Genomic DNA, 19,720 nt, shown 5'->3' with positions numbered 1-19,720 from the left:
AAGTCCAACTCAAACACGATCAAAATATCAAGATATTGTATCGAAGAGGGAAAGCTCAACCAAAGGCGACGAAGTTCGGCATTCAGATTTCGATCAGAGCTCACCGGGAATTGATTTGCAGAACTCCCTGGTGAGCTTCTCAATTCTTATTCCCATGGGCCATCTCTTTCGTCACATCGCCGGGCTCCGGCGTGCTTGGGTTTTAATGGGTTGGCCTACCTTGTAGCTCTTGCGGTGTTTCTTTTTACAAATGTGCTTCCTGTGCTTAGAGTGATATTTCACAACACAAGAACATCATTTCACTCGACGTATATGCTGAAATTTTACATTTCACAGATCTTTATTTCATTTATGTAGGTATGTTTGTACAATTCGCACAGGTTCATGAATCTATCCAAACGCCACGAGGCGAAACAGAATCATCTCTCTAAGTCATTCACACCCACCCACCCTTAACTCCACAAAATACGAATTCGCCATTCCCACAGATCCAAACCCCATCAAATACCCATCACCTACCCCAATAATATACAAATCCAACCTACTCATCACTCAACGCAACAATCTCAAAATATCTCCCATCCTCGTCTCCTTCCCCTTTCCTCTACCCTTACCCGCCTGCTCCTGAAATGCTCTACCGACCAATTTTCGCTTCTCCGCCTGAATCTCCAAAACTCTCTCCTCGATACTTCCCTCCATTACCAATCTCCAAACCTTGCATTCACGCTTTTGTCCCAATCGATGCACGCGATCCACCGCCTGATCTTCGATTGCCGGGGCCCACCAGGAATCGGCTAGGATGACTGTATCTGCTGCTACTAAATTGAGACCTACGGAACAAACGGCCAAACTGGCAAGGAGGATTCGACATTCGGGATCGCTTTCGAGGGAATGTATGCCTTTGTCACGTTGCGGAGCTGTCATTGAACCATCGATACGAGCGAATTTGATTCCAGCTTGCTCGAGTTGTTTTTGAACGATGTTGAGAAATGAGGTCCATTGCGAGAAAATGACGATTTTGGAAAGTGGGTCGCTGTGTGTGACTTTGATGATTTGCATGAGAGCTTCGGTTTTGGAAGATTGCTCATCTGTATTGATTTCCTCGTCTTCTGCTGTTTCGACAGCAGGGTGAACGAGGACTTCTTTGTTCTCGAGATGGGCACGGCACATTGGGCATTTATGTTGTATTTCGATAGTGCGTTCGATACATTCCTGTCCAAAAACGTGTTTGCAGGTTGTGATGACCGGGTTATGGAGTTCTTCGAGACAGATGGAACATTCTTCGTGGTTGTCAATGTTTAGTTGAAGGAGCATTTGTAGTGCGAGACGAGTCTCGGCGTTGAGTACAACTACGTCGTCTTTTTCAATAATGTCCATGAGGGTGTTGACTCTGTTCTCGCAAAGCTTCCAGTGGTTACATACTTGACGCATGCGAAGCAGAATTTCAAGAATGTGGGTATATTGGATTTTGTTCTTCATGAGAGATTCCGACTGCTTTTGATATTGATCGGCCATACCTTTAGCTTGTTGACTGATTTCTTGTTAGTATAGGTATTGGGAGATTGGATGTTGGTACTCACACTAAAGCTTCATAGATCTTCAATTCATCATTTCTGAACTTGACCTTGTGGACGAACTCAGACAATTCTGGCAATCTTAAATCGACAAACTTCATATCCTTCTTACGTCGCAAGCACAAAGCTCTCATTGTTGTTTGTAGAAGCAGTTCTGATTCACGATTCCTTGACGCCCTAAACGTAAGTTAGCATAAGTAATTAATGTGATGCTCCTTGAGTGAGCACTTACAATGGACGAGTAAACACGGCGTTGAAAACCTCAAGCTCATTGAGGCCACCACCAATACCCAGAAATCTGAGCATCGAGTAAAAGTCCTTGATAGTATTGACAATTGGTGTTCCTGTCAGTACCCATTTTGAAATGGCACTGATACCTGTTGCTGCAATCGCACTCTTTGTCTTCGGATTACGGATGATGTGACCTTCATCCAAGACAATTCTGCGCCAGTTGAAGGAAAACAATCCAGAAGTAGTCGGAAGTTTCGCGGGAAGCTTTGAACCGCGAGGGAACAATTCTGAGCTGAGTGTGCCGTAAGTGGTGATAACAACATCGTACTTTTTAAAGTCACTCGGGGTCATTGCCTTGACCTTGCCTTGGCTACCATGGTAAGTCAAGACTTTCAAGGCTTTGTCTTCCTTGATATGTCTTTCTATTTGCTGTGCCCAGTTTGACATAACACTGACCGGTGCAACGATCAAAGTTGTACCTGTTCCACCCTCAAGAATAAGGGAGATAACCTGCAAAGTCTTTCCAAGACCCATATCATCCGCAAGTATACCACCCGAGGCCAACTTCGGAGCTTTATCACAGTAGTTGGTTGCGATATTTTTGTAAGTGCCTTTATGTTCTTTTGAGGCTTTCCAAAGCTGCACAACCTTGTCTGATTTTGCATCTGGTAAAACTGGATTCTCTTTCTCAAGCATCCATGCTAAGCCTTGACGCTGATATGGAAGTAATGTAGCCTTGAGATCTTTTGGTTGCTCTGCCATGGGCATTTTTGAGAGTGCATCTTCAGGTAAGCCCAACTCTTCGGCCATCTTATCCACTTCTCTCGGATTGAATCGCTCGCTGTTCGCAACAAAATGTGCAAGATCAATTACTGGTTGAGGTGTTGGCTCTATTTGACTTGAGCTACTAGCTTGAGAAGATGTGAAACCCATTTGCTTCCTCTGCGGCGGTAGAACTGGAGCCTTCGGCGGCTTTGGCGGCGCCACTTCTCGTCTCTTCAATGGTAATCTCTTGGCCGCCAACTGCTTCTCCACTAGTTGTATAGTTAGCAAGCAGAAACATCATTCTAGAAACTTGCAGCAGATGACTGCTTGAGGATATAGCATACAGTTAGCTCTCACGGCAGGATCCGCCGGTCCATAAATCTTAAGCAAAACAGGGCAATCATATGCTCTCTTTTCTCCAGTAAGAACTCCCTCCATAACAATTGTTCTCGCGTCCTAAGTTTTGCATCAGTCTCCATTTCACATCGCCAATATCTTCAGAAGTACATACCAAAAACCCTGCCAACTTAGCAGCCAGCTCCCTCGGCAAGTGTCCGATCTGTGTACCTCTCACATTATTAATACGAATCGCATTCGAATCATACGGATTTCCCGGTTCTCTCCTAATCATGACTTGTTCACCAGCCGTCGCATATCCTTCATAAAATCTAACGCCCACAATCTTCCCATCAAGAGCTCCAACCAACACCCATCCAAACCCCTCTTCAACATCTTGGCTCAAATCAATAATCTCATCTTCCTCACCCTCGCCCCACTGATCACGGACATTCAAAGCTTGACTCGAACTTGAATTTCCAGCCGCCTGTGAAGGTCTTGAAGAACCAGAACCAGCTCTTGACAGACCAGGTGTAGAATTAAGTCTCGGTTGCTTGGGCTGAGCGCGCGGTACCTCATCCTCTGAATCCGAGTTTGTCAAATCGACAAAACCAGACGACGCGCTGCGTTTGCCTAGATTCGACATGATGAGTCCAAAAACCGATTTATCATGTACCAAAATTGCAAAATGTGGTTGTTACGAGAGAAAGCTTGACGCGTTTGCAAGGTTCAATTGGTTTCAAGAGCATCGGTGATTACATGGATCTATAACGCCTGAGCACGTGATTATGGGTTTTGTGTTCAATCGATTTGTTTGTATGTTTGGGTGAAGTGTTTCTCAGTAAGTTGATTGCTACTCCTCATCTGTTTCTGTCAACGATGTGGCTATTTGTTCTAGATCGCTATTGCTAGCTGGGTAAATGCTAGCATCTTCTACCCCGGCTTGGGGCCGCATAACCTAATGACTCCATATGCTAGCTCTCTTAGCATAGGTAGGTAGTTTTAGCTAATTTGATATACCACTATTCGCCATTGCGAACTAAACATCGATATTGCATTGTTATAGACTCAACTATTATAAGCATAGATACATTAACTCATGTTCTCTTTTCCTTTTCTCACATTCTCACATGCAGCTCATCGTCATCGTCATCAACCAAAACCAAGCTTCTTATCCCTGCTCTCTTCATTCGAAAGAACAGGATCCAACACATTCGGCTCCTAGAATCAATAGATAGATAACGCAAGCCTGATAAAATACTTGAATTTTATTGTCTTCCAGTTCCCAAGGTCTTTAAGATTAAGTTGATCTGATATTTGTGATTAGAAAGTCGTGTATTTTATTCCATTTTTGACAGCTTTTGCGAACTTTGGTGTGAATCTGTATATTTGAACAGGGCAAGCGAATTGTGTTTACGTTGTCTTTGGGATTCCAAGTCAAGATGATTCGAGAAAGATTATTGATGTTTTTGATTAATATTTTCTGTACGTACATTTTCTACAATTTTCCATCATCGAATTATACAATTAGAAAACTAATCGAATCAAAGGTCCGCCCGTGACAGTCATGGCTGTAAGTCTCTTTTCCACCTTTCTCAACCTCAGTGCCACTCACCTAGACTAAAATCTATCCTAGATCGCAGGCGTGGGTGCCGACTGTCTCCTCAACACTATCCTTTTCCTCCTTGGTGTTATTCCCGGCCACATCCACGGTTTCTACATAACCTGCACCTATTTCTCTAGAAAGAGTAAAGTTCGAAAGGGACAGTATCCAGGCGGACCGAAAATGGGTATTTATAGCGAGAGAGTTTGGTATGGGGGTGCCAGCTCAAGACGCATAGACGAATTGTGGGAGAAAAGGGAGAGTGAGAGGGTGGAAAAATTGGAGAAAAAAGGGAGAGGATCTATGGGAAGAAAGAGTCAAAATGGGAAAAACAATGGGAGAAGTGAGGTGCTGAGAATGCATAGTGATGTGGGAGTGGAGAGGATGCATTCAAGTGCTGGTAGAGGAGGTGGCAGAGGAATGGAGAGGAGTACGACTATGGCGTAGGGTATTGTAACGAACAACATTCAATTGGGTTTGGCATTGAGTTATGCTCACTTGAGCACGGAAGAAAAGTAAATACAGACAGTTCATCTTTCCTGGGCAAATAGAAGAGGACCGAAAAAAGTTGAACACACTTTTGCATAGAGCCTGCTCATAACCTAATGGCCTCCATTTGATTCTCCTCCTTCCAATACCATATAATCATCAGAATTTTGATACAAACGTACTTCTGCCGCTCGATATATCCTCAATATCTTGTCAGAAAAAAAGAAAAACTCATAGCTTAACAACGAAAAGTGTTGCGCGCCAAGATTCCCATATCCATAAATAGTCCTACAAATACGCACGCAACGGGTATCCTCGCAAAATAGTCGAAATGCACATCAACAGCGTGCAGCTGTTCACTTGTCGATGTTGTCAAAACCATAGAGAGGTCTTCCTTGTCGACGCAACGCCCAAATGACCTAACATGGCATTATCAGCTTTGAGTCTCAACCAGCTACTTTAGCACAAGGAACCCACATCGTTGACAGTGACCGTCTTTCTCTTCGAGTGCTCAACTATTGCGACACAATCCTTCAAAATCTGCAAGGTGTTAAAAACGACGATCTCAGTATTGTAACGAGTGCACAAACCTCATTCAAACGTGCTTTAATTGCCTCACGGACATCGCCATAGATCATCGATGAGATACGTTTGACACCGCCTCTGCGTGCTAGACGTCTATGAATTGTGATTAAATCGCATCTTCAGCCTTATCACGGAAGTTCTAACCGAATGTCACCTTTGGTAATACCATTGATGTTATCTTTCAAGACCTTTCTAAAATCAGAAGCATATTAGCAAATTGTCCATTGTATTTGTGAACTGTACAATCCTTGACAGTGATGAATGAAGTAACTTCAAGAATCTCCAAAGCATGGTGAAATCACAGAGATCGATCCAGAAAACTTACCGATGTCTTCTCAAACGAGAACCACCTCCAATTCCCCTACCACCAAGCCCGGTCTTGCCCTTGCCTCCGCCAAGGCTTGACATCACGCTCTTCCCGGCCATTGAATGATGTCCTTTTCGAGGGTATGGTGAGGATAAGGTTTGTGGTGCCATTTTACTACAAGGAGTTGATATCCGGCTTTAGAGGAGGTAGCAGTTTATTGTAATATTATTACTCGATCATACATCCAATGGAGTCGAGACAATTGTATGAAAGTTGAAAGGGATTGAACAAACGAAAGTTGAACGCGGCTGGGAAGCGGGGGAGAGCGAAGTCACGGGACTTGAAACTAGCGCGTTTTTCTGCTTTTTCCTCTCACCCAGGTCTCACTTTCAATACTAGATATGTACCGAGCGAATTTATTATTCTGAAAAAGAACTTCTGTTGATATCCAAGCCTCCTAAAGAGACTCTATTACCCCATAAGGTATCTCCAAGCCCTAAAATGTATGTACTTATTCTCCAATGCACCCATGATGTCTCTTGTTCTGCAGACGCCCAAAAACCAAAAAAATTGACAAGTAAAAACATCAATACCATAAACTCAAGTCCCAAGGTATCATTCGGAAATAAACGTTGCTTCGGTGTAGAGAACTCCCTCCTCTGTAATTTCTTCATCTCCAATCTTCAGTGTCAAAGTGGTTGGCTTGTTACGCGGGGAGTACTACGTGTAGTATTAGTATCACGGAATTTCGTAAAAGTATGTATGACAAACCTGGTAGATATATGGTCTTGTTCCAGCAACATTGCCCACGATTTTCTTCACAAACCCAGGGACTTCAGCCATGACATCAACTCTATCGAGTCTTTCCTCGAGGTCTGTTTCGATTAAACCAGAAACGGATTTTCCATCCTTTGTCTTTCCTTGCCAATCGAATTTGACAGCCTCTGGTTCCAGCCAGCCAGCATCCTCGTCATTCTTGATCCTGGTGTGTTTTGCGGTATTTCCAGCTCCAGCACAGATGATTTCGCCATCCTTGACTATGCCACCGACACTGACAACGGTAGAACCATATGCTGGAGGTGTTGTGTATTCCATCATTATGGCTGAAAATTGTGGACCTTGATAGTTGACAAAATTCCACTTTGCGGCAGCGTGATGTGGTTTCATTCCCTGGAGCGCATGTATAAATAATGCCTTGCCCTTGAAGTCTATTGACCCATCTTTGGTGGTAATAGAACCTTTGGTGATAGTTCGTGGCCAAAATGCATGTCTCATCGAGCCCCAAGGAGCCTTTGGATCCGTGCCATAATATGATTTGCCATCTTTACCGACATGGAAACCCGGAGCAACTCGAGTCACTGTGAGGTTGACGATGGATGCTTCATTCGTCATGGATTTGATAGTATATTCTGTGCCATCCTCAGAAAGATCAATAGCAACATCGTCTGCGTAGAAGCAGGTTTTATCATCGCTGAATTCGACGTTGCTGAGTTGATCGGAACTCCATAGATTAGGCTTTGAACTACCTTTAGGATAGGAGATTTTGCAGTTGAACTGAGTTGTCGTTCGCACGCCACTTCCTATAGTATTAGCATCTCATTCTTTCGAGGGGAGAAGTGTAAATCATACATAACATTACTGTGTATAATTTGCGCCATAGCAATATGTCCACTATCAGCCATGAAATAGAAGGTCTGAGTCTCTACGCTCGTCGAGTCCATAGCGGCCCATTTCATATCTTCTCGCGAAAGTTCAGTGTATGGCGTGGTTTCTGCTTGCTTGCCGACTGGTATAATTGCTGACGGTCCATAGATCGGTTCCGCTGTACCGGCAACATTGGCCATCGTCTTTTTGGCCCAGTTCATCATCTTGAATATTTGTGTTATTGCAACTTTGGGGGTTGAAATGATTTGTTGTGATGTTTGACTTTGAGAGAGGGGCAACCGTCCTTCAAGTACCAAGATGACCCCCATCATCTTGTTCCTGCCTAATGCATCCATCATCCATATTTAATCACGTGCAAGCCCCTTTCATAGATTTAGAAGGGATTAATCTTGCTGTCGTTTGCGAAGAATATCAAATTGTATACAAATGACGTATTATTGTAAAAGGCATTGTGTCGCATCATTTTACAGAAATCAAATGAGTTTCGGCATGTGGATTATCTAAAATTTGGGGTAACCTTGAAAGGCTGAATGGATCCTTGACCAAAAGAACCCATGTCATTTTCGGAACCTTATCGACAAGGCGACAGACGCGGCCTAAAATTTTAATTTATCAAATTGACCTCAAGAAAGCTTCATTGTCAGGACATCTTCCTCAGCCAGCACCTTGATAACGATGTCGAAAGCACGCGCAGCTTCAGATGTGATAGTGAAACTCATAGTAGGAGCAGGACAAGCCAGTCCTAGTCCTCCAGTTGGTCCTGCATTGGGAAGTAAAGGTGTGAAGTCAATGGATTTTTGCAAGGTACGCACATCCCCAAGTTGCGCAGTTCCTGAATTTTGCTGCATTTTCGAGTTCATTTGTATCATAAATACAAGCTTTGTCGTTCTCAATTGGTCAGTTAGTCTAACAGTTTCGCTAGGAATTCAATGCGAGAACTGCCCATATGAATCCAGGAACCCCAATTCCCGCGAGAGTTACAGTACGACCAGATCGGTCATTCCATTTCGAACTACGCACACCGTCAACGTCATGGTTACTTCTCAGCGCTGCGGGTGTTGAGGCGAAAAAGGGAAAGCTAAAGGGAGCACCAGATTCGACAACGGTTGTGGGTACTGTCAGTTTGAAGCACATCTACGAGATTGCCAAAATAAAACAATCGGAATTGCGCCTATCAGGGTTATCTTTGGAGGGGCTTTGCAAATCAGTGATTGCGCAGGCGAAAACCATTGGGGTTAAGGTTGTCGCATGAAGGGGGCGAGGGGTTGTCGATCAGGCTGATTCGAATAAGCTGAGTCAATTTACACGTGTGATATCATTGCGGCGGCGTTGGGATTCATATGTACACTACTCTCAGAGGGAAACCTGAGATTACATGGTGTAAAATAGACGATTTTCATGACGGTTTAACCTCGAGAATGTTTCGACTAGGACATAAATATTTCGTTAACAGTGTTGATGAATCCGAGCTATGAGTGTTTGTCCAATAGCATGCTCAGAGATGGACTCATGTAACAATACAAACTTTTCCAACACCATGCACACTTGGCCGATTTGTTTCATTCTGCTCTTCATTAAAACTGCGCTTCCAAATACTTGATTATTGGGCGCTCAGCGAGAGTAAATACTTGAGTAGGTAGGTCATGCTTCCTAAGATGTCTCTTCACGGAACGGATGTCTCTCATTGGAAATCCGAGACGAACTCCGGATTGCTTCGAGCTAATTGGATCACGTGTAAGCATCTCCTCCAATCCTTCTGGAACGCTTTGCGCAACCCCAGCAGCGAAATCGGGGCTTCAGGGGTTGTCCTCGGTAACACTCGGTATCACTTAGGCTTGGCTTTGACAGTGGAGTTCTAGAAGAAACCTAGAAGAATCGTATCCCAGCGAGCCCAGCTATCTACGACCAATGCAGCCTTAAGTGTCAATAAAGCAGGAAGATCTACAAACCAAATCGCCCCCCAAGAATGTACAACGATCCACTCATAGACGATGCTCAGTATCGGATGTGCCGGGACCAAATACGATGCTAATGTTGTACAAGCAAGCAGGCGCCTCTGTAGACTCGACGTGCATAATCTTGTGCCTGCTGAGCTGCTGTGCAAGATAAAGACTTTGGCGAATTAAGCAATTAGAGATGCCTGGTGTTAATTTGAGTCTTTTGATTTGAGCGACTCAAGACGGAACCAATTTCTCCATTGTAGGAGAATTGCTGGTTCCAATTACATAGAGACATATGCCTTATTTGTTGTAATGAGTTTGCTGTAATGAGTCTCAGAAGTAAAGATGGCATGCCAGTCAGTACTTATTGATAGGTCGCCCCCCTTTCTCATCACGGTTTATAAGGCGGTTTCAAGAATACAGAATCGCCAGTCAGCCACATCTACTGAACGACCACAGTCTACGTGCCTCTGTAGAAGTGCAGTTCTAGGTTGGGCTTTACATTTTCTCCATCTGTTTATTTTTATCCCGCCGGTGTTAAAATTTCGATCCACCTCTCCACAATGCCTGGCTGAAAACGGAATGATGGTGGTCGAGACCTAGATAATCTCAGCTTATGTGATTTGCTGAGGGCAAGAGTATCTATCTTCGTACGTACGTAGGAAAAAACTCGATTTTCTTTCTTGCATCACATGTGTTTAGAGAATGAAGCGTTTTTACCAGTAGACCTCGTACCTCGTACCTCGTAAAAACTTTTTCCTTTTTCTTTTTCAAGCAGCGACGGCCCAGCCTGACCGCATGTAGAAAAGAAGCCAAGACTTGTTTGTGGTGTGATTAGTAAGCCATGTGTAATCCAAATGAATGCGAGTCAATGGAAATTACCTCCAACCCTGGGAGTACCTTGGTAGACCGGCGGGTGGGAGGTATCCATTGAAGTTTTCTCATCTCTTCATCTCTCATCTCTTCATCTCTTCACCACAAACCACCTGCCGGCACTCGAGTAATATCCTTTTTGATGGATGCTTCTGAAATCTGAAATCTGAAATCTACTGTCCCGTTCTTCTCCATCTCACCAACCGTTTACATGATTCCTCCATAGCCGCCTTTTTGTAACATTTTGGTACGCTGTACATATCATCTCGATCAATTCAATGTAAAGTATTATCCGGTTTACATCATATATCCCACCAGACACCACACACCACACACCATACATCATACACACGAATTCGAAGCAAGTAAAGAAGGCACCGGAATATACCTAGCACATGCCTATCGTCACACTACAGTCCTCCATCTTCCTGTAGTTATTAAAGCCGATGCAAATCCGACCCATGTCACTTTACATTTTCCGTTACAGATTACCTGGTACACATCTTCGTGTCTCTACCTCTTATTAATATATCGACCTTTCCTACTTCATCAAGCATCGAGTATTACCTTGCCAATTCCAGTTTAGACATTGCTTATGATCTAGGGTCTCTTGGTCTTTTTGCATTCAAGGTTCAATTATTAACCGGTAATCCGTCATCATCATTATTCTTGTTCCACCCACCACCTAGCATTCAAAATCCCTCCTCCACTAAAACTTTGACTTCGACTTTGACTTTTTGCTACTCCAGTCGACTACCCACCATCCATTGAAAATCCTCAAAGATCCGGTCTTGGTGTTCCCGCTACCTCCGCTACCAGTTCTTGACCATTTGTTCATACTGTTCCTGGTACATAATTTCTTGGTTGTACATGATCTAATCGAATCAGTTAGAGAAGATTCTTCACTCGAATCTTCAAAGACTTCATTAAAATAAACAGTCAAAATTATACACAGTACATACTTTGTACGATTAATTACTTGCTTCATTTGCATTTTCTATCTATCTCTTTGCTGAATATTCAACCTGATGGTTAATCATTCATCGATTGGTGCAAAACTTATCATCTCGGCTTCTTCTTCCGTTTAGTCTGCTTTCTTACAGTGTTGTATCCGCTTTTGACTCAAGAGAAACGCTCCGAAAGCCCCACCATCAAACCTCCAAATTCTCCTTTCAGATTCAACCTTCTCATTTACAACCTGCCTCGACTTTCGTGAAGGCTCCGGAGGGCTATCCTCGACCGTAGTGCAATTGCTCCAACATCCTATACCCCCCATCGCTCTCATCATGGCTGAACCTCAAGAATCATCATCGTCTACTCAGACGGCCCCGCTTGGTGAGTCTCTGCGCTTACTCCTGCTGTTGTCGACCCAATCACGACATCTTATCGACATACATTGAGAAAATGAGGCTAACACTGGCCACGCAGGCTCTGCACCTTTCAAATTGAACGGCAAATCCTCTACTGAAGGTTCCCCACAAGTCCGGTTCGCCGCGGTCAACGAGCAAATAGCACCGGATGCAAGCTTCGCTGGTCTGGATCATAGCACGGCTACGCAGAACATGTTAAATAAGGAGCAGGTAGATTTAGATCAGTTATCGAAGACACTTCAAGGAACTCACCTACAAGAACGTCGCATGAGCCATTTTGCATTCGAGCCTGTGTCTCTACCAGCTTCGAGAGTACGTCATTTCTCTTTGCAACATTCCATATTTCAACGGGTTCTGCCAATGTGTGGTTTGATAGTTCAGCTTGAAGTGTCAAACTGTAACAAAGTCAAAATTTGGCTGAACCACGGGCTAGATTTAGTAGACTCTATGCATTAGGAACCACAATTTGCTTTGCAAGGGATACGCATTATATGGCCCACAATAGCGCATATTGCTATTGTTCATAATCTGACTTTGTTTCTGTTTGGAGTCTTGTACTATCCTACTAACCCGTTGAATTGTAGATACCCTCAACCGAAGAGAACTCGCGAGAGGCTAGCCGATATAACACACACAGTTCTTCGAGTCGACCCTCCCCCCATCAAAGTCCTCGAACATCATCCATGCATTCTCCACCCATAACCCCTGCTGCAACACGATCGAGAGATGCTCCGACCGAAGCAGCAAAGGGGGTTCCAGCCCAGAAAGTGGCTGCGGAGGGGGATCCGGCGGCTATGACACCTCAGATTTCACCACCTAGAACCTCACCCTCAACTACAAACGCTGATGCCTCTCGACCTGGATCCTCTGGACAAATAATGGCTAGCCCTACTAGCAATTCCAACGAATCATCTCAATCAAAACCACATCATACTTTTTCGATTGGTCCTACTGCAAACGACACCTCCGTTCCTGCATCTAGAGAACCTAGTCCCGCTCGTTCTGCTACTCCCTCGGCCTATAGCAGACCTTTTACACCAGCCGGTGATATAGATGATCCTTACGCCGCATCTAGAAGAGTCCCGCAGCCCAAGAATGCCGAAGCTATTGAGTCGAGGTTCAGATTTGGCGCGGTAGGCGCAAAAAAGCGACAATCTCCAAGCTCATCCACAACTAGCTTACCTAGATCCTCTAGAAGTGCGGCAGACGGAAAGACAACAGCACAAGGTGTCGAGAAACGACATACTGGATTGTTTGGACATAAAAGTCATTTATCAGGTGTCCACGATGATAGTGCATCAACAATACACAAAGCTCACGGTTCCATGTCAGAGCTCAAGCGATTCTTGAAAATTGGTCAACACAAAGTCAAGCGTGCTGGTTCTCCAACACCATCTACTAAATCCGGTACCTCAATAAATAAAGCATCGCCATCTAGCAAAGGACAGCAGCTTCCATTTGGAGATGACCACGGGCTAACTTCGAAATATGGCAAGTTTGGAAAGGTTCTTGGAGCTGGAGCTGGAGGCTCCGTACGTCTGATGAAGCGAAGTAGTGATGGTAAAACATTTGCCGTAAAGGAGTTTCGAGCCAGACATTCTTATGAATCAGAAAAGGAATACACAAAGAAAGTAACTGCCGAATTCTGTATAGGATCAACTCTACACCATGGTAACATTATTGAAACATTGGATATTGTGCAGGAGAAAGGAAAATGGTACGAGGTTATGGAATATGCGCCTTACGATCTATTTGCCGTTGTCATGACTGGTAAAATGTCGAAAGAAGAGGTTACCTGCTCATTCCTTCAGATTTTGAGTGGTGTCACATACTTGCATAGTATGGGTCTAGCCCATCGAGATCTGAAGCTTGATAATGTTGTGGTCAACCAATATGGTATTATGAAAATTATCGATTTTGGCAGTGCTAGCGTGTTCTTGTATCCCTTTGAAGGAGGCATTACGCTATCCAGTGGTACGTTACTTTAAATTTCCTCAAAAAATTATGCTAATATTCTTGTTCTAGGTATTGTTGGCTCCGATCCTTACCTCGCTCCAGAGGTGTATGACGAGAAGAGATATGACCCACAGCCAGCTGATATCTGGTCTCTTGCAATTATCTTCTGCTGCATGTCTTTACGTCGATTCCCATGGAAAATGCCTAGAATGACGGATAATTCCTTCAAGTTATTTGCCTCTCCTCCATCACCAAAACCAGAACATCAAAATGGAGCAACCACACCAGCCACAAAGGAGTCGGATACCAAATCTTCTCATTCGAAAAACGGTCCTAACGGCTCCGGTTCTGATGTTGACATGCTCACCTTGATTAATTCTATTGAATCAAGGAAGCCTCCTGAACCACCAAAGCCAGAAGTGATTAAAGGACCAGATAGATTACTCCGTCTCCTACCCAGAGAGAGTAGAGACATTATCGGATTGATGTTGAAGCTGGATCCAAAAAAGAGAGCTACGATGGCACAGATACTGGACAACCCCTGGGTAAGAGATACAGTGATATGCCGTCAAGATTCAGATGGCAAGCCCATATCGGCTCCAGGTCATACACATACTCTTGAGCCACCAACACCACCTCCTTCCTCGAAATAACGAATTTTACGTAGCCTTGGATGACTCCATTTGCATAGTCAGGGTTGGGATTAGGGGGCGTTTTGGGTGGGATTTACATAGGTTGATTGGTTCATATTGATGGCACTACTTCACAGTGCAGTGCATAAGGCTCATTTTTAGATAGTAGAGGAATTGTGGTAGATTGTATATCCATAGGAGTGCTGGAGATTTTATATTATTTTTGGAATCGTTACTAGATACATACCTCGAGGTCGTTTTAGATAGGAATGTTGTTGAGTCCTTATTATATTAACGACTGTTTTTAATTAAAGCATAGCTATATATATATATATAATTCTTGAAACACGATTGTAGTCTTCTTGTTCTTTGCTTACTTGAAAAGTTCAAACGTGAAGCATTGATAGAATTCGGCTGCTAAAGTGACATTTCGTCAATGTCATCCACTCCCATCCCTCTGGCGTAACCTTAATATATATATATTTTACAACTAGCACGACGCCTACCACTTCTATTCCCTCGACGGCCTCCATTAATGCTTGTCTCTCTTCTTGCTCGTTGATCCGGAGTATGCGCGGTTCTCGAGGATAGCATGTCAGCCAAGATTCGACAATTCAACGACTGATCAAGTTTAGAAGTTGCAAACTCTTCTTTGTTCCTCAAGCATTATCATCTGATAATTTGAGCAAATTTCCATGAAGGGTTCACTGCTGTGTATTCAGAAATGCATACAGACATGCATGATATCATGTGACCAGGTGGGTGTCTTGATCAATGGCCGATGTTCGGTTAAAGAAGATTCGAGAAACCCGAGAGGTACAAATTATTTTTCTCCACACCCAGTCCTCCGAGCTTCAATTCTTTGATATCACTCCAAACAACTTTCTGCCAATTACTTTCCATTCAAACTTTAAATACCCTCAAAATGGTGAGTGAGCTTCTCGATTCACTTGCGCCTTGAAGACTTCAAAGTTCAGGGCAGTTTCAATCCTTGTGAAAGCCTACCGAGCATTTTAGCTTTTCCTCTGTATTATATTTACTAACGAACGTTGATATTGCAGTCTACCGCCCTCAAGTCCATCAAATCCCTCGCTCCTCTCCTCGACCGTGTCTTGGTCCAGAGAATCAAGGCTGAGACCAAAACCGCCAGCGGTATCTTCCTCCCAGAATCAAGTGTCAAGGAGCTCAACGAGGCTAGAGTTTTAGCTGTTGGTCCCGGAGGTTTGGACAAGGATGGAAAGAGAGTTAGCTGTAGCGTGCAGGCTGGTGACAAAGTTTTGATTCCTCAGGTAAGCTCGATGAGTGTGTGGTAGATGAGGCGGGTGGTGCGAAGGTGGCTGCTTGGGGCCATTCTTGCAGATGAGGTCGATATCTGCAGCATGGATTATGAACGAGGGTTTTGGAAGCTGTGGAACATGTGGATCGTTGGGCTGCGCTAACTAGGAGTAGTACGGAGGATCGCCAGTTAAGGTTGGAGAAGAGGAATACTCTTTGTTCAGAGACCATGAGTAAGTACAATGTTCTTCGCGCATTCTACTGCCTTGCAACATGTTTCTGACATTAGATACAGTATCCTTGCAAAAATTAACGAATAAATGCTTTCACGATATGACGAGTTGATGGAGGGTGTACCATAAATGTATTAAATCGAGCATAGCGGGCAAAGAAAAAAGATATCAAGTAAAAAGGATGTTGGAAAAAACATGTCGATGAACTGGCCTAATACTAAGGGGCTCAAGGGGACGAAGTTTTTGTGTATACCTTGACCTCCGCCGGTGGATTGCCGTGCATGAATTTAAATGAATCTCTTCTCCTCAAATCTCAAAGTGTTTCGGGGTACGATTTTGATCGCAATCCAAGGGATTGTGTTTGCATCGGACATTTATTCGCAGGCATTGAAAGTTATGTCGTGCTTGTGTTAGAGGATCATTCCCGTATTGTGGTTCCTTTTGATGCAATTCGCAATGAGTAGTGAGCGATAGGGCAGAGTAAACCCCTGATGGACATGCAAGAGGTGCATGCCAATTTATTGCGGCTGTAAAAATGCAGGTGTAACTTTTGGGTAGTTGGGTAGTTAGGTAAGTGATATATGGGTAATTGGCGTTTGTTTCTCAAGCCAAGGATAGGGCCGTTTTCTGAAACCAAACGAAAATGTTTTACCGCCCTGCTCAATTTCTCGAGGAAAACGGAGAACCAATGAATGATGTTGTCATACATGTAATAAACATCCCTCCAGCTGCGCCTTTGACCCTACTACTTCATGTCCAGATTGTTCCATGGGTCATTTTGTAGGTTATAGGATTGATATGCATTGTGTAGATGATAGGATTGATACATTTCCTTTTTAGCATGCCAGTAGTTTGGTCTGTCTCTGAATCGAAACACAAGAATAAATAAAAAGTAAATTCTTACATACTTGTATCACAAAGTCCGCTTTCTTAATCACTAATAATCTAATCATTGTGAATGAATGGTTAAACCGTTGAAGTGAATAGGAGATTCGAACCCATAAACGAAAGCTTCGTCATATGGAAACAATCACAATATAAACGACTATTGTTTCTGTACAATAGCACACCGAATCCTTCTTTTTCTTGTCAGCCAGTACTTTTCGAATCATCACGATTCTGTTTACTTTTTATTCACAGCACCACACTCCTTTGGTTCTTCAGAAAGGAATCCTCTTCTTTGCAGTTGTTTGTCTTACTTCTTCTTACATACTACTCAAAAACATCGGTACGAAATTCAAGACTGTTTACACATCTTCTCCCAAAGTTGATCTTTCGAGGAAAAATGCATCTATCTCTTTTCACACTCGTCCTGGTGGCATGTTACTCTTCTCAGCTGGTAGCTGCGCATACAGTCTTCACGACACTTTTTGTAAACGATGTGTCGCAGGGCGATGGAACTTGTGTGCGCATGCCCTCAGATCCTAGCACGGCTACATTCCCCATCAACGATTTGGATAGTGATTCCATGGCGTGTGGTGAGTTTTCCGCTGTTGAGATCTTCTATGTTGGGATGTATTGAAAGGTGCTAATAATGAGGATAGGATTTAATGGGACACGAGGAGTCGAGCGCGTCTGCGCGGTTAATCAGACGGCGAAATTGAGCTTCTTGTTTCGGGAGTATGCGGATGGTTCCCAGGAGGGCGCTATCGATCCGAATCATAAGGGTCCTTGTGCGGTGTATATGAAGCGTGTGGCTTCGGCTATTAACGATACGGCGGTGGGATCTGGTAGGTGTTTTGCTTTTTTCTTTCTCGTTCTTGGATTCCTGAAAGCGGGAACCCTAGGGTTGCATGACTAGGTGTCTTTTTGTTTATATTTCTCGGTGAAACTAACTTGTCTATAGGCTGGTTCAAAATCTGGGACGAAGGCTACGACAATAGCACACAGAAATGGTGCACCGAGAAGCTCATCCAAAACAATGGCTACCTCTCCGTCAACATCCCCAGCGATCTAGCAGGTGGATATTACCTTGCTCGGCCTGAACTTCTCGCCCTCCATCAAGCTGACAAAACTCCTCCAAACCCCCAGTTCTACACCGGCTGTGCACAAATCTATCTCGATTCCACCGAAACCGCCGTCCCAAAAGATACAGTCAGCATCCCCGGCTACGTCAACATCCACTCCCCATCCGTCCTCTACAACATCTGGAATCCCCCACCTACACCCTACACCATGGCAGGTCCCGCTCCCTACCAACCTGGCACCTCCAGCATCTCCAACACCACCGGTAGCAAGGCCGCGAAATTCTCAACCTATACTGCGAAGCAAGACGAAGGGCTTCTACCGCAAGACGCAGCAATCACGAATGCGAATTGGTGGGGCGTCGAAGTCGCTGCTTACACGAACGAAGCTGGGTGCTGGGATGCCAGCGAGAATTGCTGGAATCAGACGACGGTGTGTTATGATTGTGCGCCGCCGACGGGGATAAGGGGTGCAGGGCGTGGGAGGCACATTGTACGGATATTCAGAAGGGGTGTGAGGGGGGAGATTTCAAAGGGCCGCCTGTGCTTGTTGAGACGGAGGGAGGGGTGACGATGACGGCGACGATTGCGCCGGCGGCGGAACAGACAGGGGGAGTGTATGCGGCGGGTTCGACGGTGGTGAGTGCGGGGAGTTTGGGGACGAGTGAGGATGGGAAGTGTGGGGACGGGAATGGTCAGACGTGTAAGGGGAGTGGGTTTGGGGAGTGTTGTAGTCAGGTGGGGTATTGTGGGGGAGTGTGAGTTATTGTGGGGTGGGGTGCCAGGGGGACTTTGGGGTTTGTGGATGAGTTTTGTTCGATTGGGGTGGGTTGAGTTGGGTTGGGTTGGAAATGAGGGGTGAGGTGAGGAGAGGGTGGATGAGAAGAATATGATGGACTGGGCTTGAACAAGCTGGCAGGTCTTTGTAGTGGAACATGGAATGGGGGAATTGGGGACGGGAGAGGGAGGGGGGATGAATATTCTACGTCGACTTTTTATGATAGTTTGAGGGAATTTCTCATTGCATTTGCATCTGCATTTGCATTTAGGCCTGGGTTCCAGTTCCAGTTTACTGATACACGACGACGCAATTTGAAAGAGAAAAAGGGATAGGAAAGATCGAGCAGACTTCGACACTCCTTCCTATATCAAGATGCAGATCAAGATGGAGATGGAAAGTAAGAGCATTCTCTTCTCTTCTGTACATATTTTTCCACACCCTCCTTAGATCCTCGATCGAACAAATGAAATATAAGGATTCAAACAGAAAATACCTCACCTGCTCGAGTAAATCAATATTTATGTTGATATGCACATTCATATCTGTATTTATCCTTCTTCAATTCGCGATTCACAAATATCGGAGCACGAAATGGGAGAGCGAGTGTGCGGTCATGTATACCTGTGTACATATGGATCACGATATCTATCACAGTAAACGCCGTCTTTGAATCTAGGTAAACATAACTTTATCATCACTTTATCATCACTTTATCATCACTTTATCATCACTTTATCATCAGTCTCATCATTAGAATCAAGATCGTAGGTATATAGGGTTCAGCTTCTCTGCTCCCCAAGGAAATACTCTCACAACAGAAACTACCCCCTACTTCTCCAAACCGGAGTTACAGGCTCAAAAGCCAATTTCATCTCATCTCATATCAGTGATATCACTTCTATAACTTCAAAGTATCTCATATGCGCAACATCTAGTGGTATTACACGTCAAGAAATCTCACATGCCAGAAATGATGCAAACACGAATGTGCGAGTTCCACGCTGTGCAGCTCTTCACATCACTGTATCAAATGCTACGCTTTAGAGCCATGCTGTGTCGAAAACACTGATCTGCGTTCTACGTATACATCATACTAGTATAATATGAAGTGTATTACCACAAAAGTACTTTATTACCAACA

The 19,720-nt window shown here is 44.2% G+C and overlaps 10 protein-coding genes across 10 annotated transcripts; 5 read left to right on the top strand and 5 right to left on the bottom strand.

The window, feature by feature from the left end:
- Positions 1-552: 552 nt before the first annotated feature.
- Positions 553-3,552, bottom strand: Bfra_005931 (putative rad5-like protein; the record flags this gene model as incomplete). Its single annotated transcript, XM_037336306.1, has 5 exons — positions 553-1,531; positions 1,581-1,751; positions 1,807-2,839; positions 2,915-3,026; positions 3,082-3,552. The coding sequence occupies 5 exons, from the start codon at positions 3,550-3,552 to the stop codon at positions 553-555; spliced, it is 2,766 nt and encodes a 921-aa protein (XP_037191516.1).
- A 921-nt stretch (positions 3,553-4,473) lies between these two features.
- Bfra_005930 (uncharacterized protein) lies at positions 4,474-4,956 on the top strand (the record flags this gene model as incomplete). Its single annotated transcript, XM_037336305.1, has 2 exons — positions 4,474-4,479; positions 4,543-4,956. The coding sequence occupies 2 exons, from the start codon at positions 4,474-4,476 to the stop codon at positions 4,954-4,956; spliced, it is 420 nt and encodes a 139-aa protein (XP_037191515.1).
- A 398-nt stretch (positions 4,957-5,354) lies between these two features.
- Positions 5,355-6,060, bottom strand: Bfra_005929 (putative histone h4 protein; the record flags this gene model as incomplete). Its single annotated transcript, XM_037336304.1, has 5 exons — positions 5,355-5,417; positions 5,476-5,538; positions 5,589-5,676; positions 5,728-5,775; positions 5,909-6,060. The coding sequence occupies 5 exons, from the start codon at positions 6,058-6,060 to the stop codon at positions 5,355-5,357; spliced, it is 414 nt and encodes a 137-aa protein (XP_037191514.1).
- A 270-nt stretch (positions 6,061-6,330) lies between these two features.
- On the bottom strand, positions 6,331-7,872 carry Bfra_005928 (putative survival factor 1 protein). Its single transcript, XM_037336303.1, has 3 exons — positions 7,520-7,872; positions 6,662-7,466; positions 6,331-6,610 (listed from the first exon to the last, which is right to left on the bottom strand). Exons 1-3 carry the CDS (start codon positions 7,864-7,866, stop codon positions 6,506-6,508), a joined length of 1,257 nt encoding a protein of 418 aa, XP_037191513.1. The 5' UTR covers positions 7,867-7,872; the 3' UTR covers positions 6,331-6,505.
- Positions 7,873-8,230: 358 nt separating this feature from the next.
- Bfra_005927 (putative mitochondrial 54s ribosomal protein 19 protein) lies at positions 8,231-8,812 on the top strand (the record flags this gene model as incomplete). Its single annotated transcript, XM_037336302.1, has 2 exons — positions 8,231-8,359; positions 8,478-8,812. 2 exons carry the CDS (start codon positions 8,231-8,233, stop codon positions 8,805-8,807), a joined length of 459 nt encoding a protein of 152 aa, XP_037191512.1. The 3' UTR covers positions 8,808-8,812.
- Positions 8,813-9,537: 725 nt separating this feature from the next.
- Positions 9,538-10,094, bottom strand: Bfra_005926 (uncharacterized protein; the record flags this gene model as incomplete). Its single annotated transcript, XM_037336301.1, has 2 exons — positions 9,538-9,728; positions 9,947-10,094. Coding segments are annotated over 2 exons (339 nt in total), but the record flags the coding sequence as incomplete, so codon positions are not given.
- Positions 10,095-11,077: 983 nt separating this feature from the next.
- Positions 11,078-11,362, bottom strand: Bfra_005925 (uncharacterized protein; the record flags this gene model as incomplete). Its single annotated transcript, XM_037336300.1, has 2 exons — positions 11,078-11,243; positions 11,331-11,362. 2 exons carry the CDS (start codon positions 11,360-11,362, stop codon positions 11,078-11,080), a joined length of 198 nt encoding a protein of 65 aa, XP_037191510.1.
- A 292-nt stretch (positions 11,363-11,654) lies between these two features.
- Bfra_005924 (putative protein kinase protein) lies at positions 11,655-14,347 on the top strand (the record flags this gene model as incomplete). Its single annotated transcript, XM_037336299.1, has 4 exons — positions 11,655-11,703; positions 11,797-12,050; positions 12,323-13,712; positions 13,764-14,347. 4 exons carry the CDS (start codon positions 11,655-11,657, stop codon positions 14,345-14,347), a joined length of 2,277 nt encoding a protein of 758 aa, XP_037191509.1.
- A 753-nt stretch (positions 14,348-15,100) lies between these two features.
- Positions 15,101-15,921, top strand: Bfra_005923 (putative 10 kda heat shock mitochondrial protein; the record flags this gene model as incomplete). The annotated part of the gene is made up of 4 exons (XM_037336298.1): positions 15,101-15,142; positions 15,388-15,615; positions 15,776-15,834; positions 15,897-15,921. 4 exons carry the CDS (start codon positions 15,101-15,103, stop codon positions 15,919-15,921), a joined length of 354 nt encoding a protein of 117 aa, XP_037191508.1.
- Positions 15,922-17,119: 1,198 nt separating this feature from the next.
- On the top strand, positions 17,120-18,560 carry Bfra_005922 (putative glycoside hydrolase family 61 protein; the record flags this gene model as incomplete). Its single annotated transcript, XM_037336297.1, is given in 4 exon segments — positions 17,120-17,312; positions 17,379-17,564; positions 17,681-18,291; positions 18,306-18,560. The coding sequence occupies 4 exon segments, from the start codon at positions 17,120-17,122 to the stop codon at positions 18,558-18,560; spliced, it is 1,245 nt and encodes a 414-aa protein (XP_037191507.1).
- Between the last annotated feature and the right edge of the window lie 1,160 nt (positions 18,561-19,720).

Source organism: Botrytis fragariae, assembly GCF_013461495.1.
Source record: "Botrytis fragariae strain BVB16 chromosome Unknown tig00000075, whole genome shotgun sequence".
NCBI classification, from domain to species: Eukaryota; Fungi; Ascomycota; class Leotiomycetes; order Helotiales; family Sclerotiniaceae; genus Botrytis; species Botrytis fragariae.
Note: the sequence above shows the minus strand (reverse complement) of the source record. Positions and strands in the feature narration are given on the sequence as shown.